General features: G+C 60.2%; 1 protein-coding gene across 2 annotated transcripts in view; it reads left to right on the forward strand.

Annotated features, from left to right (window-relative positions):
- usp5 (ubiquitin specific peptidase 5 (isopeptidase T)) overlaps nucleotides 1-15419 on the forward strand; it is a 45667-nt gene that overhangs the window by 26597 nt on the left and 3651 nt on the right. Inside the window, exons 6-15 of one of the 2 annotated variants that reach the window (XM_063036868.1) lie at nucleotides 3425-3609; nucleotides 4321-4415; nucleotides 5180-5373; nucleotides 5872-5943; nucleotides 6094-6316; nucleotides 7496-7649; nucleotides 8540-8714; nucleotides 9020-9108; nucleotides 9375-9569; nucleotides 15257-15400. In XM_063036868.1, coding sequence (XP_062892938.1) covers nucleotides 3425-3609; nucleotides 4321-4415; nucleotides 5180-5373; nucleotides 5872-5943; nucleotides 6094-6316; nucleotides 7496-7649; nucleotides 8540-8714; nucleotides 9020-9108; nucleotides 9375-9569; nucleotides 15257-15400 — 1526 coding nt within the window. The remainder of the gene's footprint in view (nucleotides 1-3424; nucleotides 3610-4320; nucleotides 4416-5179; nucleotides 5374-5871; nucleotides 5944-6093; nucleotides 6317-7495; nucleotides 7650-8539; nucleotides 8715-9019; nucleotides 9109-9374; nucleotides 9570-15256; nucleotides 15401-15419) is intronic. The other variant, XM_063036869.1, reaches the window with a different exon arrangement.

The raw sequence follows: 15419 nt of genomic DNA on the forward strand, positions 1-15419 counted from the left end.
GAGGGGCAACCTCTACGTCCTGCCTGCTGTCGGGGGGTGGGGAGGAGCACGTGGGTAGCTTCACCTCTCGGCTCAGTCTGAGGTACTGATGGCTCTCTCCCTCTCCCCCTCCCTCTCCCTCTCCCCCTCCCCTCCTCTCCCTCTCGCCTCCTCTCCCCCTCCCACTACCCTCCTCTCCCCCTCCCCCTCCTCACCCCCTCCTCTCCCCCTCCCCCTCCTCTCACCCTCCCCCTCCTCCCCCCCTCACCCCCTCCTCCCCCCCTCACCCCCTCCTCCCCCTCCTCCCCCCTCTCCCCTCCTCTCCCCCCTCCCCCTCTCCCTCTCCCTCTCCCCCTCTCCCTCTCCCCCTCTCCCTCTCCCCCTCTCCCTCTCCTCGTCCCTCCCTCTCCCCCTCTCCCCTCCTCTCCCTCTCCCCTCCTCTCCCCCTCCCCTCCCCCTCCCCTCCCCCTCCCCTCCCCCTCCCCTCCCCTCCTCTCCCCTCCCCTCCTCTCCCCCTCCCACTCCCCTCCTCTCCCCCTCCCACTCCCCTCCTCTCCCCCTCCCACTCCCCTCCTCTCCCCCTCCCCCTCCTCACCCCTCTTCTCCCCCTCCCCTCCTCCTCCTCACCCCTCTTCTCCCCCTCCCCTCCTCTCCCCCTCCCCCTCCTCTCCCCCTCCCCCTCCTCTCCCCATTCCCCCTCTCCCTCCTCCCCCTCCCCCCTCCTCCCCCTCCCCCCTCCCCCTCCTCTCCCCCCTCCCCCTCTCCCTCTCCCCCTCTCTCCCTCTCCCCCTCTCCCCTCCTCTCCCCCTCCTCACCCCCTCCCCTCCTCTCCCCTCCCCTCCTCTCCCCTCCCCCCTTCCCCTCTCTCCCTCCCCTCCTCTCCCCCTCCCCCTCCCCTCTTCTCCCCCTCCGCCTCCTCTCCTCCCTCTCCCTCTCCCCTCCTCTCTCCCTCCTCTCCCCCTCTCCCCCTCCCCCTCCTCTCCCCCTCCTCTCCCCCCTCTCCCTCTCCCCCTCTCCCTCCCCCCCTCTCCCTCCCCCTCTCCCTCTCCCCCTCCTCTCCCCCTCCTCTCCCCCTCCTCTCCCCCTCCCCTCCCCTTCCCCTCCCCTCCCCCTCCCCTCCCCTCCCCTCCCCTCCTCTCCTCTCCCCCTCTCCACATCCCCTCCCCTCTCCCTCTCCCCTCCCCTCCCCTCCCCTTCCCCTCTCCCCCTCCCCTCCCTTCTCCCCTCCGCCTCCTCTCCCCCTCTCCCTCTCCCTCTCCCTCTCCCCTCCTCTCCCCCTCTCCCTCTCCCTCTCCCTCTCCCCTCCTCTCCCCCTCCCCTCCTCTCCCCTCCCCCCTCCCCCCCCTCCCCTCCCCTCCCCCTCTCCCCCTCCCCTCCCCCTCTCACCCTCCCCTCCCCTCCCCCTCTCCCCCTCCCCTCCCCTCCCCCTCCCCTCCTCTTCCCCTCTCCCCCTCCCCTCCTCTTCCCCTCTCCCCCTCCCCTCCCCTCTCCCCCTCCCCTCCTCTCTCCCCATCCCCTCCCCCTTTCTCCCCCTCCCCTCCTCTCTCCCCCTCCCCTCCTCTCTCCCCATCCCCTCCTCTCTCCCCATCCCCTCCTCTCTCCCCATCCCCTCCCCCTTTCTCCCCATCTTCTCCCCCTCCCCTCCCCTCTCCCCCTCCCCTCCTCTCTCCCCATCCCCTCCCCCTTTCTCCCCCTCCCCTCCTCTCTCCCCCTCCCCTCCTCTCTCCCTCTCCCCATCCCCTCCTCTCTCCCTCTCCCCATCCCCTCCACTCACCCTCCTCCCCTCCTCTCACCCTCCTCCCCTCCTCTCTCCCTCTCCCCATCCCCTCCTCTCACCCTCCTCCCCTCCTCTCACCCTCCTCCCCTCCTCTCCCCCTCCCCCCCTCCTCTCCCCCCCTCCTCTCCTCCCCTCCTCTCCCCCTCCCCTCCTCTTCCCCTCTCCCCTCCTCTCCACCCTCCCTCTCCCCCTCCTCTCCACCCTCCCTCTCCCCCTCCTCTCCACCCTCCCTCTCCCCCTCCCCCTCCCCTCCTCTCCCCCCTCCTCTCCCCCTCCCCTCCTCTCCCCCTCCCACTCCCCTCCTCTCCCCCTCCCCCTCCTCACCCCTCCTCTCCCCCTCCCCCTCCTCCCCCTCTCCCCCCCTCCACCCCTCCTCTCCCCCCTCCCCCTCTCCCTCTCCCCCTCTCTCCCTCTCCCCCTCTCCCCTCCTCTCCCTCTCCCCTCCTCTCCCTCTCCCCTCCTCTCCCTCTCCCCTCCTCTCCCCCTCCTCACCCCCTCCTCTCCCCCTCCCCTCCTCTCTCTTCCCCTCCCCCCCTCTTCCCCTCTCCCCCTCTCCTCCTCTCCCCTCCTCCTCCCCTCTTCTCCCCCTCCCCCTCCTCTCCCCTCTCTCCCCTCCTCTCTCCCTCCTCTCCCCCTCCCCTCCTCTCCCCCTCCCCTCCTCTCCCCCTCCCCTCCTCTCCCCCTCCCCTCCTCTCTCCCTCCTCTCCCCCTCCCCTCCTCTCCCCCTCCCCCTCCCCTGCTCTCCCCCTCCCCTCCTCTCCCCCTCCCCCTCCCCTCCTCTCCCCCTCCCCCTCTCCCTCTCTCCCCCTCCCCCTCTCCCTCTCCCCCTCTCCCCCTCCACCTCTCCCCCTCCACCTCTCCCCCTCTCCCTCTCCCCCTCTCTCCCCCTCTCCCCTCCCCTCCCCTCCTCTCCCCTCCTCTCCTCTCCCCCTCTCCACATCCCCTCCCCTCCCCCTCCCCCTCTCCCCTCCCCTCTCCTCCCCTTCCCCTCTCCCCCTCCCCTCCTCTAACCCCTCCCCTCCCCTCTTCTCCCCCTCCGCCTCCACTCCCCCCTCTCCCCCTCTCCCTCTCCCTCTCCCCTCCACTTCCTCTCCCCATCCCCTCCCCCTCCCCCTCCCCCTCTCCCTCTCCCTCTCCCTCTCCCCTCCACTCCCTTTCCCCATCCCCTCCCCCTCCCCCTCCCCCTCTCCCCTCCCCTCCCCCTCTCCCCTCCCCTCCCCCTCTCCCCCTCCCCTCCCCTCCCCTTCCCCTCTCCCCCTCCCCTCCCCTCCTCTCCCCTCCCCCCTTTCTCCCCTCCCCCCTCTCCCCCGCCCCTCCTCTCCCCCCTCCCCTCCTCTCCACCCTCCCTCTCTCCCCTCCCCCTACCCCTGCCCCTCCCCCTCCCTCCTCGGCCCTCCCCTCTCCTTGACTCTCTACCCCTCTCTCCCTCTTTGCCCTCTTTTCTCCTTCTCCTTCATTCCCTTCCTCTCCTCACTCCCACCCCCTCTTTCCTCCCCTCCCCCTCCCTCTCCACTCCATTCCACTCCTTTTCCCCCTCTGTCCTCCTTCCTGCCCACCTTCTCCTCTGCTTCTCTCCAACACACTCATTCCTTCCCCTCATCCACAACCCTCCTCCCTTCCCTCTGCCCATTCCCACCCCCCGCTCCGCTCCCCTGTCCCCGTGCGCAGTGGCTGGCGGTGTGCCCAGTGTGAGCTGAGGGAGAACCTGTGGCTGAACCTGACGGACGGCTCCATCCTCTGCGGCCGCCGCTACTTTGATGGCAGCGGGGGCAACAACCACGCCCTGGAGCACTACAGCCGCACCAAGTACCCCCTGGCCGTCAAGCTGGGCACCATCACCCCCGACAGCGCAGGTACGTCTGGGCGCGGAGGGCGGGGGAGAGTGACGGGGAGTGAGTGATGGAGGGTGGGTGGGAGGGGATAGGGAGGATAAGGATTCGGGGAGGAAGGGTCAATAGGGAACTGGAGGTAGGATGGGGGGATTGGGGAGATGAAAGGCAAAGTGGAGGGGAAGGAGATAGAGGGTCTGGGAGGGAGGGCAGGAGAAGGGATTGAATGGAAAGAGGGAGAGAGTTCGGGGCATGAGGAGAGGGTGGAGTGGAGGAAGAATGAGAAAGGGGGAGAGAGTGAGAGGGGAATGGAGGGTGATGGAGAAGGGGTGGGATGGAGGGGCAGATGCTGAGCTGAAGGGGAGGGTGGGAGGAGGGGGATGACGAGGAAGGGTACAGGAAGATGGGAAGGGGAGAGATGGGGGCACAGGGATGCTATTCTCATTCCCTCCACTCCACCTTCTCTCTATCAGTCTGTGTGTCTGTCTTTCTCTTTCTCCATTTCCTTCTGTATCTCCATCTCCCTCTCTCTCATGTCCTCTCCCTCTCACTCTCACTGTCTCCCTCTGTCCCGCCCTCTCCCTCTTCCTCTCTCTCCCTCTCCGTCGCTCTGTTTTTCTCTCTGTCTCACTGACTGTCTCTGTTTCTCTCTCTGAATATCTGCCCCCTCCCTCTTTCCCATTCCCCCTCCCCCTCCCACCTGTACTCTGTTTAATCCTGGCCTCTGCCCGACAGACGTGTACTCGTACGAGGAGGATGAGATGGTGCTGGACCCTAATCTTGCCGAGCACCTCGCCCACTTTGGCATTGACATGATGAAGATGGAGAAGGTGGGTGCTGGGTCTGGCCTGGGGGAGAAGCGGGGACCCCAGTGGGGCTGGGAATTGTGCTGCTGGGAGAGGGGTGGGGTTTGGTGTGGTTCCCATCTGGGGGAGGGGGGGGGGGGTGGGAGTAACAAATTTCTCGGAGGGACACTGGGCAAGCCTGTAGCTGAGGCTAATGGAGATCGCTGTGTTGAACTGCCTCTGTTCTCAAATTGTATTGTCCTCCCTGCCTCCTCCCTCCCTTACCCTTTCCCCTCCTCCCTCACCCCTCCTCCCCTCCTCACCCCCTCCCCCTCCTCCCCTCCCCCTTCCTCCCCCCTCCCCTCCTCCCCCTCCCCCTCCCCTCCTCCCCCTCCCCCTCCCCTCCTCCCCCTCCCCCTCCCCTCCTCATCCCCTCACCCCTCCTCCCCCTCCCCTCCTCATACCCTCCTCCTCCTCCCCTCCCCCTCCTCCCCTCCCTCCTCCCCTCCCCCTCCTCCCCTCCTCCCCCCTCCCCTCATCCCCTCCTCATCCCCTCCCCTACCCTTTCCCCTCCCCTTTCCCCTCCTCCCCTCCTCACCCCTCCTCATCCCCTCCCCCCTCCTCCGCTCCCCCTCCTCCCCTCCTCATCCCCTCCCCCCTCCTCTGTCCAATGCTGCCTCCTCATTCTTTACCCTCTCCCATTACCTGCTCATTACTCCCTCCCCACCCCGTACCACTGCCCTTCCCCTGCCTCACCCTCTCTCCCCCACCCCTCTCCCTCCCACCGTTCCCCCCCCCCACCCCTGCAGACGGACAAGACGATGACGGAGTTGGAGATCGACATGAACCAGCGGCTGGGCGAGTGGGAGACCATCCAGGAGTCGGGGGTGGCGCTGAAGCCACTGTTTGGGCCGGAGTACACGGGCCTGCAGAACCTGGGCAACAGCTGCTACCTCAACGCCGTCATGCAGGTGGTGTTCAGCCTGCCCGACTACCAGAAGAAGTGAGCGGCCCGCCGGGAGGGAGGGTGGGGAAGGGACGGGGAGGTTGGGGGTGAGGTGAAGGTGGTCTTCAGCCTCCCTGACTACCAGATTAAGTGAGCGGGCCCAGCCAGCGCAGGGGGAAGGTTGGGAGGATGGTAGGTTTGAGGAGGAGGGAGGAGTGAAAGTACTGCGGGGGGGGGATGGAGAAGTCAGGTAAGGGGTGGAGTGGAGGGATGAGGAGGAGGGAGCTGGATAGGATGGTGGGGCAGGGAAGAGGGAGGGAAGTACGAAGGGATGTGGAGGGGAGGAAGGAGGGGAAAGGAGAGAGGAATGAGGGCAGAGGGGAGTAAGTGAGGGAGGGAAAGGCAGTAGGGAGGCATGAGGAGGAGGAGGGAAGGACAGGAAGGGTGAGGAGGAGGGAGAGGGAGGGGAAGGGAGGAGGAGCCTGGAAGGGGATAGGGAGAGGAGAAGGATGTGTGTTTGGAGAATGACCCCACTCTCCCATCACTCACTGCCAGGTATGTGGGAAACCTGAAGAACATTTTCAATGACTCTCCTGCTGACCCAACACAGGACTTCAATACCCAGGTGTAAGTAGACCCTGCTCCATCCCAAACTCCTTTCCCACCCCGGTATGCAGACCCTCTCTCCCTCACCTCGTATTTAATTCCTCCCTCTCTATTCCCACACGGCCTGCCAACTGCCCCAGTGACGTCTCTCCCCCTCTCCACCTCTGGCAGGGCCAAGCTGGGCTGGGGCCTGATGTCGGGGGAGTACTCGCGAGCCCCGCCGGAAGGCGACGACGAGGAGACAGAGACGGAGGCGGACCGGGCGCACCCAGGCCTCGAGGGTATCGCGCCTCGCATGTTCAAAACACTTGTGGGCAAGGGTCACCCGGAGTTCTCCACCAGCCGGCAACAGGACGCCCAGGAGTTCTTCCTGCACTTCGTCAACATGGTGGAGGTAAGGCACCTCCACCCCGTCCGTCTCTGACTCAGACTGTGTCCGTTCCCTGAGGTGTCTCCACCCTGTCCCTCTCCGATCCAAGGCTGTGTCTGTTCCCCAAGGCGTCTGTATTTACCCGTTGTAATTTGTATACCTCTATGAAATCTCCTCTCAGTCTTCTACGCTGCAAGGAATAAAATCCTAACCTATTCGATTCTCCAGACCCGGCAACATCCTTGTAAGTTTTCTCCGCACTCTTTCAAACTTGTTTACATCTTTCCTGTAGGTAGGTGACCAAAACTTCAAATGGGGCCTTACCAGCATCTTATATAAAACATCCCATCTCCTGTACTCAACGCTTTGATTGATGAAGGTCCATGTGTCAAAAGCTTTCTGTACGACTCTGTCTACCTGTGACGCAGCTGTCAGCAAATCATGGATCTGTATTCCCAGATCCCTCTGGTCTACCACACTCCTCAGTGCCCTACCGTTCACTACCACCCGCAGACACAGTGGGACCTGGCTGGTGCAAAACCTCACACCTGTCTGCATTCAGTTCCATCTCCCGTTTTTCAGCCCACTTTTCCAGCAGCTGCAGATCCCTCTGCAAGCCAGGACAGCCTCCCTCGCTGTCCACTACACCCTCAATCTTGGTATCATCTGCAAATCTGCTGATCCAGTATAACACATTGTCATCCAGATCATTGATCCAGATGACAATCCACAATGGACCCTGTCAGAGAGGCAACCATCTACCACCGCTCTCTGGCTTCACCCACAAAGCCAACGTCCAGTCCATTGTCTAATCTAATCCTAGACGGCACACAGAACAAAACTTTTCCAACTCCTCTGGATACACGTGACCATGATAAGCTACCCTTGGAGAGAATTCCTTCCTCCCCAGCTGTTTCCCTTTCCCTCCCACCTGGCTTCACCTGTCACCTTCCAGCTAGCCCTCCTTCCCCTACCCCCCACTTTTTTATTCTGACATCTTCTGCCCTTCCTTTCCAGTCCTGAAGTGCCGACTGTTTATCCATTTCCATAGACGCTACCTGTCTGAGTTCCTCCAGCATCTCGTGTGCATTGCCCTGTTCGAGCTGTTCCCCCCCAGGAGTGAGTCCCCTGGTGTAACTCCACTTGTCCTCCTCCTGGTTACCCCAGTGCGCTTCCTCTTTGACCTCTCCCGTCCGTTTCCAGAGGAACTGCAGGAGTTCCGAGAATCCGAACGTGGCCTTCCGCTTCCTGGTCGAGGAGCGCATCAACTGCCTGGTGTCAGGGAAGGTCAAGTACACCCAGCGGGTTGACTACATCATGCAGCTGCCCGTCCCACTGGACGCTGCCATCAACAAAGGTGAGTCCGCGCTGAGGCCCCCCCCCCCCAACGGAGCTGGAGTCTGGTGGGGAAGGTGCCGGGGGAGGAAGAGTGTGACTAGAGCTACCCACAGGTCGGCATTGCGCCCCCAGAAGAGCGCTGCTTGTATTGAAGATGGTTCTATTGATAGGTAGAGGGCGGGAGAATGGGGGGAAAGGGTTGAAGCATGGACCGGCCACACTCCCGAGGAGCTGGGAGCACCTTGCGTGCTCTGTCCTCATTGTCACTGCTGCATGGCAGCACTGCTTGGTGCCCGGAAGAGTCCCGCTGGGCTACTGGTGAGTCCTGTTAAGGGGTATAGCAGATGGGAGAGCTGGGGAAGGGGTTGAAGTAAGGGACCAGCCCATTGCTTTAAAACTGGGATCTTCTCGTACACTCTGTCCTGATCGTTACTGCAAACCCACGATTGAGGAACTGGGAAGAACTGTGTGTGTTTCATACCTGTCATTTCAGCTCTGTGGCAACACTCCATGGTGCCTGGAAGAGTGCCACTGCTCATCTGGAGGGTCTCTTTAAGCGATAACGGGGTGGCGGGGGGAGAGTGGGGGAAGGGTTTGCCCCACATAGTGTTCTCCTTGCACGCTCTGTTCCCATATTGCTGCGTGGCGGCACTCCCAAGTGCCTGGAAGAGTGCCGCTGGTATTCTGGACGGTTATGTCTAAGGGGTAATGGGAGAGTAGAAGAATGGATTGAGATGTGGGATCATCTTGCGCACTCTTACTGCTCTGTGGCAGCACTCCCTGGTGCTTGGAAGAGTGCTGGAAAGTCCTGTTGAAAAGATGGCGGTTGGGGGCTGGTAGTAGGACAGGGTTGAAGTGCTTGTCCCCCTCTTTCTCTCTCTCCTGACTTTCTGATCTGGCCCGTGGCAGAGGAGCTGGCAGAGTTTGAGAGGCGGAAGCAGGAGGCAGAGGCGGAGAAGCAGGCAGGCCCGGAGGTGGTGCGCGCGAAGATCCCATTCGAGGCTTGCCTCAATGCCTACGCTGAGCCGGAGCACGTTGACGACTTCTGGAGTACCGCCCTCCTGGCCAAATCTGTGGCCGTCAAGTAGGTGACTCGGAGGGTGAGTGGTGATGGGTGGGGGGGCAGGGGAGCAGATGGAAAGGGTGAGCGAGTGGTGGGGTAGGAAGGGAGGAGGGTTGGGGAATGGAGAAGTTCAGGGTGGGTGGGTGGATGAGGATGGTTGGGTCGGGAGATTGAGGGTGGGGTGAGTAACGGGCGGAAGAGCAGTGTGGGTTGGTTTGCGGCGAGTGCTGGGGGGTGGAGATGTTGAGGGTGAGGTGAGGGGGGAATCGTGGCAGAGAGCGGAGGCTCGGGCGGGCAGTGACCCCACCCCATCTGCTTTCCCACAGGAGGACCCGTTTTGCCTCGTTCCCCGACTACCTGGTGATCCAGATCAGGAAATTCACCTTCGGACTTGACTGGGTACCCAAGAAGCTGGGTGAGGTGTTCCGTATCCCCTGCCATTCCATCCTTCCCCTTTCCCCCTCTGCCCCCTCCACCCTCCGCCCTCTTCCCCTTCCCCCCTCAGACCTTCTTCCCTCCCATGTCCTCTTGACCCCTTCCACACATCCCCCTTCGCTCCTGTTTTCTGTTGTTCCTTCTCTCCCCCAACTCCTCCTCTTCTCCGTCCCTCTCCCCTCTCCCCGCTCCTCCCCTCCCCTATCCTGCCCACTACACTCTCTCACAGCCTCTCTGCCCCTGCAGATGTATCGATCGAGATGCCCGAAGAGCTGGATCTCAGCCACCTGCGGGGCAGCGGGCTGCAGCCGGGCGAGGAGGAGCTGCCGGATATAGCGCCTCCCCCGCTGGTCACCCCCGACGAGCCCAAAGGTAGCTTTGGCTTCTATGGCAACGACGATGACGACTCCTTCTCCTCTGCCCGCTTCTCCTCTCCGACATGTTAGTGCACTCTTCTCTTGTCTACTCATTCCCTCTCTCCCTCCCCTCTCCCCTCTCTTTCCCCATATCTGTGTATTCTGTCTCTGTCTCCACGTCCCCCTCTCTATCTGTGTCTTTCTCTCTCTTTTCCTCTCTCCCTTCCCCTTTCCCCCTTTCTCTCTCTTTTCCTCTCTCTCTCTCTCTCTCTCTCTCTCTCTCTCTGTCTCTCTCTCTCTCTCTCTCTCTCTCTCTCCCCCCCCCCCCGTCTCTCTGTCCCTTCCCTTCTCCCCCGCTGTCCACGTTCTCTCTGATTGTTCAGTGAAGATGTGTTTTTTTGGAGTGAAGGAGGCTGGCAATGATGCCCTCCCCTTCCACCTCCCGTGGTCTGACCCAGCTTTCTCTGCTACTCCACAGTGGAAGAGATGGGTGGCGAGACCACAAGGTGCAAGGGCCCCGACAGGACAGATGGCGAAGTCGGGTCCATCAGATTTTACTGGGAGACCCTTTAGTAGTCTTAAACAGTGGGATAGAAGCTGTTTTCGAGGCTGATAGTTCCTCCAACAGGGTTTCCAGCCCTGTGCGTGTAATCCAAGTGTGACCTCCTCAGACGACCAGCCCGACTGCAGTGCAGTGCCCCAAATCCTGTCCTGCCTGCCCTGACTGGAGAAAGCCAGGATGCCTTTCTCACCCATCTGCCTTGCTGCTTTCACCGGGACACGTACTGTACGTGTTCTCGGTCTCTCTGTGCTGTTTCGTTCCCCGGGAGCAGAATTAGGCCACTGGGCTCCTCCATTCTATTGCGGCTGATGTAGCCTCCCCCTCAGCCCCATTCTCCTGCCTTCCCCTCGCAGTCTTTCATGCCATTACTGATCAGGAGCCTCTCAGCCTCCGCTTTAAATGTATCCCGTGACTTGGGCTCCACAACCACCTGTGGCACTGAATTCCACAGATTCTCTGCCTTCTGGCTCGAGAGCTTCCTTCTTGTCTCTGTTCTGAACGGATGTCCTTGTATTCTGAGGCTGTGTCCTCTGGTCCTTGACTCCCCCGCTGTAGGACACACCCTCTCCGTGTCCACTCTGTCTAGATCTTTCAATGTTCGATAGGTCACTGTGTTACAGGACAGTTAATGTGTTTCTATCGAGGTCAAAAAATGAGAAAATCTGTAGACGCTGGAAACCTGAGCAACACACAGAAAATGCCGGAGGAACTCAGCCGGCCAGGCAGCACCTGTGGAAAACAGGACAGTCGACATTTCGGGCTGAGACCCTTAAGCAGTCCTGCCGAAGAGTCTGGGCCCGAAACGTCAACTGTTGACCCTTTTCCACAGATGCTGCCTGGCCGGCTGAGTTCCTCCAGCGTTTTGTGTGTGTTGCTTCTATCGAGGGATTTCAGTGTTGGATAGGTTACTGTGTTACAGTGCAGTCAAGGCTGATTTATACTTCTGCCTAGTAGCCTAGGCCATAACCTACACAAGTGGCCTACGCCGTTGTGAGCATTTATACTTCTGTGTGGATGTGTCTGCGTCGCTCTGCAGTTCATCGCCAAAACGCGAGTTGACGTTGGGGTTTCTGTGCTACTGTGTCGAGTTTCTTCGTGTTGACACTCAACAGGAAAAAACTCAAACTTCGAACAATGGCGACTGAAACTGAAGGAGGGTGAATTTTCTGTGCTTGTCCGGCCACTGAGAGAGACGGACGAGGAAATGTCGGCAGGTAGATTTGACGATTTGGTTCATCGCCTCCAACCATTTATTTCGCATCAGTGTACGCACAGTATACTCAGACTGACAATCACTATTCGAGTTTTAGCTTCAGGTGGAAGTAGCCGCTAGCTACAAACTGGCGTCGTGCACGGGGCCCTCCATAATTTCGGAGGTCTGTGAAGCTTTATGGAAAGAATTGCAGCCAGAGTTCCTTCCCTGCCCTTCAGTCGCCCAGTGGGAAGCTATTGCAGCGTAGGGGGAAAAGCTACCAAGTGGACCAATCACAGCTGTTACAGTCTGCACCACTGCGACACGTAGTTACATTTTTGGGGAGGTGCGCAGCAGGCTACTGCATAGGATACGTGGCTGTGCCGTGCCTACGGCGTAGATTTGACGCAGAAGTATAAATTGGCCTTAAATGGATCTCACTCCACGCCCATCTTGGAACACATTTGCCACAACTCAACCCACTTCCCTAACTGATTAAAGACTCAAAGTTCAGAGTACACTGATTACCAAAGTACATATACTATATACAAATTTTGAGATTCGTCCCGTTACAGGCAGCCATTAAATAATGAGACCCGATCGAAAAGAAAGCTGTCAAAGCACACAAATCGCACAGACGGTGAAAGTAAGCAATCGACATTCAGAGCTGAAGCTCACAGCCACCAAGCCGGTCATCACTGCAGCCGATCCAGGAGCCCGTTAGCTGCAGGCCGCAGCCTCAGTTCAGCGCCGAGACGAGTACACCTGGCCGGTCCCCAACATCCTGCCCTTTTCAATCAGTCCCGGCACTTCAGTCGGCCAGGCAGCGAGCGGACCCGGGTGGTGGCCCCGTCGTTTCCATACGCCCTCGGACCCAGGCTCCGCCATGGCAACTCTGCCTCCAAGCCTGCTCTAGCAGTCAAACCTTGCCTCGCTCCCCCCCCCCCTCCCACTCTCAGGTCCGTACGTGCCACGCCGCGACCATCCTGCACCTTGGAGGCTCCAGTTAACCCCGCAAAACTCGCCAGGCGGTTCAACAGGGTTATTGCTTGGAGTGATCCCCTGCGATCTCCAATAACCTTCTTTGCCGGCGACATCTCCTGAGTTTCATGCCGTCCACAAACTTACTGATGACGTTTTGAGCCAAATGATTTTATATAAATGACGAATAGCAAGGGTCCCAATGTGGTGCGGCACTAGTTATCGGCCTCCAATCTGAGACCTCGCCTTTAACCACCATCCTTTGGTTCCTAGCTCTGCGCCAAGTTCGAATGGGTGAAACAGGGATTCCATAAGACCCAGTCTTCCAGACTAGCCTAGCACACGGCACCTTACTGAAGTTCAAATGAAGAACCTCCACTCCCCTACCCTCCTCTGCCCTTTTCTTCAGCTCTTCCGGCACCAGTGCCCACTCTTACAGCCTCCTAATCAGACTTCGTCTGCCCAAGTGCTGGTGCAGTCCTGTGCCAAAGTCTTGGGCGAGACGTGTGGCTCGGATGCCCCATCGCTGTATTTGTCAACGTGGCACGGAGAAAGTTTGTAAATCTGGCTGGAGCAAAGAGATGTTGGGTACGGCGAGGGTGGAGAGAGAGTGAGGGACGGGTGGCAGAGGAGTGCCAGAGGTGTTGGCGTGGGTGCAGACACACCCAGCCCTGAGACACCAGGCAAGGTCATCTGACTCCCAACAATTGGCTTACTGATCATCACAGCGTCTCTCTGGCACTTCCCTCTCCCTCCCCCTTCTCCCAACCATGATTCCCCTCTCCATGGCCCCTTCCTGCTCTCAGTCCACAACAGAGTCAGGTTTATCATCACTCACTTATGACATAAAATTTGTTTCCTTTTTTTGTGGCAGCAGCACAGTGCGGTGCATAAAGTGAGTCCAGTACTGTGCCAATGCCTTGGGTATCGTAGCTATAGGTATGCGCTAAGACATTTGCATGGCACTGTAGATCTCGTCCCCCAGAATTAGCCCAGACTGAGCAGCCTGTAGTTCCCCGGCTTGTGCTTCCTACTCTTCTTCAAGAACGGGAGCCACCTCGTCTCCTTCAGGAGCGTCAGCAGTGGCCAACGGTGAAGCACGTAGCTCTGCGCGTCTCTGTTGCTCTTTCACCAAGCTGGGGGATGCACGAAGTCAGGTCCTGCGGAATTATCCGCCCGAATTCACTTCAACTGATGCAAGCAACCTCCTCCCTGGTGATCTGAATGTTCTGCAAAACATCTCCACTTGCTTCCCTTTACCTCTGGAGCTGCCGTGAGTTTCTCCTCCGTGAACGCGGGGGGAAATGTCCCGATCACCCATCTCGAGGCCTAAGTGGCCCTGTTGTTCCCTCTCTCTACCTACACCTGGTATGGCTATAAGCCAGCCGGTGGTGCAGTGGCGTCTGCACCGGACCTCGAGGTGAATGGTCCGGCCGGCTCCCGGCACACTTTCCATCCGAGCTAGCAGCTGGGCCTCGCCAAGTGGCAAAGGAACGGCGAGGCTGCCACCTGACAACACCAGCTATGGAGCCTCGAGATTTTCCTTGATCCATCCCCCGACCCTCCTGATTCCACCCATCCACTCTTAATCCTGTGCTGCTGGTCCCGGCCTTCACTCGCCCCCGAGGCCCCAAACCCCAGTCTGTGCTGCCTTGCTCCTGTCCCGGCTGCCAAGGCTTTGGTGAGAGCACATTGGGAATATTGTGAGCAGTTTTAGGTTGCTCCCAGGGAGAGAGGTGCTTGCCCTGGACAGGCTCCAGAGGAAAGAAAGGCTTAATGTATGAGAGACGTTTGACATCTCCGGACCTGTGCTGGTTGCTGGGTGGATCTCGACTGAACCTGGGGAGGGTGTTTTCAGTAGCGTAAGAGTCAGGGGATGTCCCTTTAGAACAGAGATGAGGAGAGTTTGCTTCAGCCAAGGGTGATGAGTCTGTGGAACTCAGCCCCACAGACAGCTGTGCAGCCTAAGTCATCGGATGTGTTCCAGGCAGGGTCGTGGATTGGGAAGAGGGTTAAGTCACGGGGAGAAGGTGGGATTGGGGAAGAAATATTTATTGAATGAGTGTGGAATGGGTCCTTTGAGCCATGCCGCCCAGCAGTCCTCTGATTTAATCCCAGCCTAAGTCACGGGACGGCTTACAGTGACCAGTCCTGCGGGTGTTGGGACGGGGGAATCTTGGGTGGTAGCGGGGAAAGCGTGCAAACGTCTTGCAGGCAGCGACGGGAATTGGACCCCGCCTGCCCGTGCCGACCTGCTGCCACCCCTGATTGAATTGTGCAGCGGGCCAGATGGTCTGAACGGCCTCATTCTGCCCCTCCCGCCTGTTGACTCAAATGCCCTCATAAGGGAGGGCCCCCCCCCAAAGCTGCCAGTTTACCCCTTCCTTACCATGCTGCGCCCAGAGTCCTGACGACCACTCTGGTAAAGGCCTCCCTGTTGCCACCTGTCCCTCTTCTCTTCAGGCAGACCTCTGCTGGATCCTGCCTGCCTCTGACAAAATTACCCCCACCGCCCCTTGGGTAATGGTGCCTGGTCTCTGGGCCTGTCCTGTCCGTTTCTCTGGCGTGTTAAAGTCACGGTCTGTGTGACCGTTCAATGGTCTGATGACAGTGGGGTAGAAGCTGTCCTTCAGCCTGGTGGGACGTGCTTTCCAGCTTTTGTATCCTGTGCCCGATGGGAGGGAGGAGAGAGAATGACCGGGGTGGGCAGGGCCTAATGGAGGCAGCGGGAAGTCCAGCCGAGAGTCCACTGCTGACTTGATCACTGGCGAGCGTTGTGGGAGAGGTTGACAGATGTGAGATTGGGGTGAGGGGTGGGGTGTTGGGTGCGGAATATCGGGCGGCAGGGGAGGAGGGGTTAGGAATTGAGGTGCTGGCCCCTTCGGTGAGAAGAGCGGGTCGCCGAAAGGATTCAGGAATGGCGATGTCGAGAGTTAATGGAGCTCTGCTTTCTCCTCCTTGTCCCCCTCCCCAACCACTTGCTCCTCCCCTCTCCGCCTCCTTGGTGCCCCCACCCTCTTGCTCCCCACCCCCTCAGCCCCGGTGCTGGATGAGTCGGTCGTGGTGCAGCTGGCGGAGATGGGGTTCCCGATGGAGGCGTGCCGGAAGGCGGTCTTTTACACGGGCAACAGCGGTGTGGAGTCCGCCATGAACTGGGTCATGTCTCACCTGGACGAGCCAGGTGGGTGGGGGGATGACAT

This window comes from Mobula hypostoma, chromosome 31 (assembly GCF_963921235.1).
Source record: "Mobula hypostoma chromosome 31, sMobHyp1.1, whole genome shotgun sequence".
NCBI classification, from domain to species: Eukaryota; Metazoa; Chordata; class Chondrichthyes; order Myliobatiformes; family Myliobatidae; genus Mobula; species Mobula hypostoma.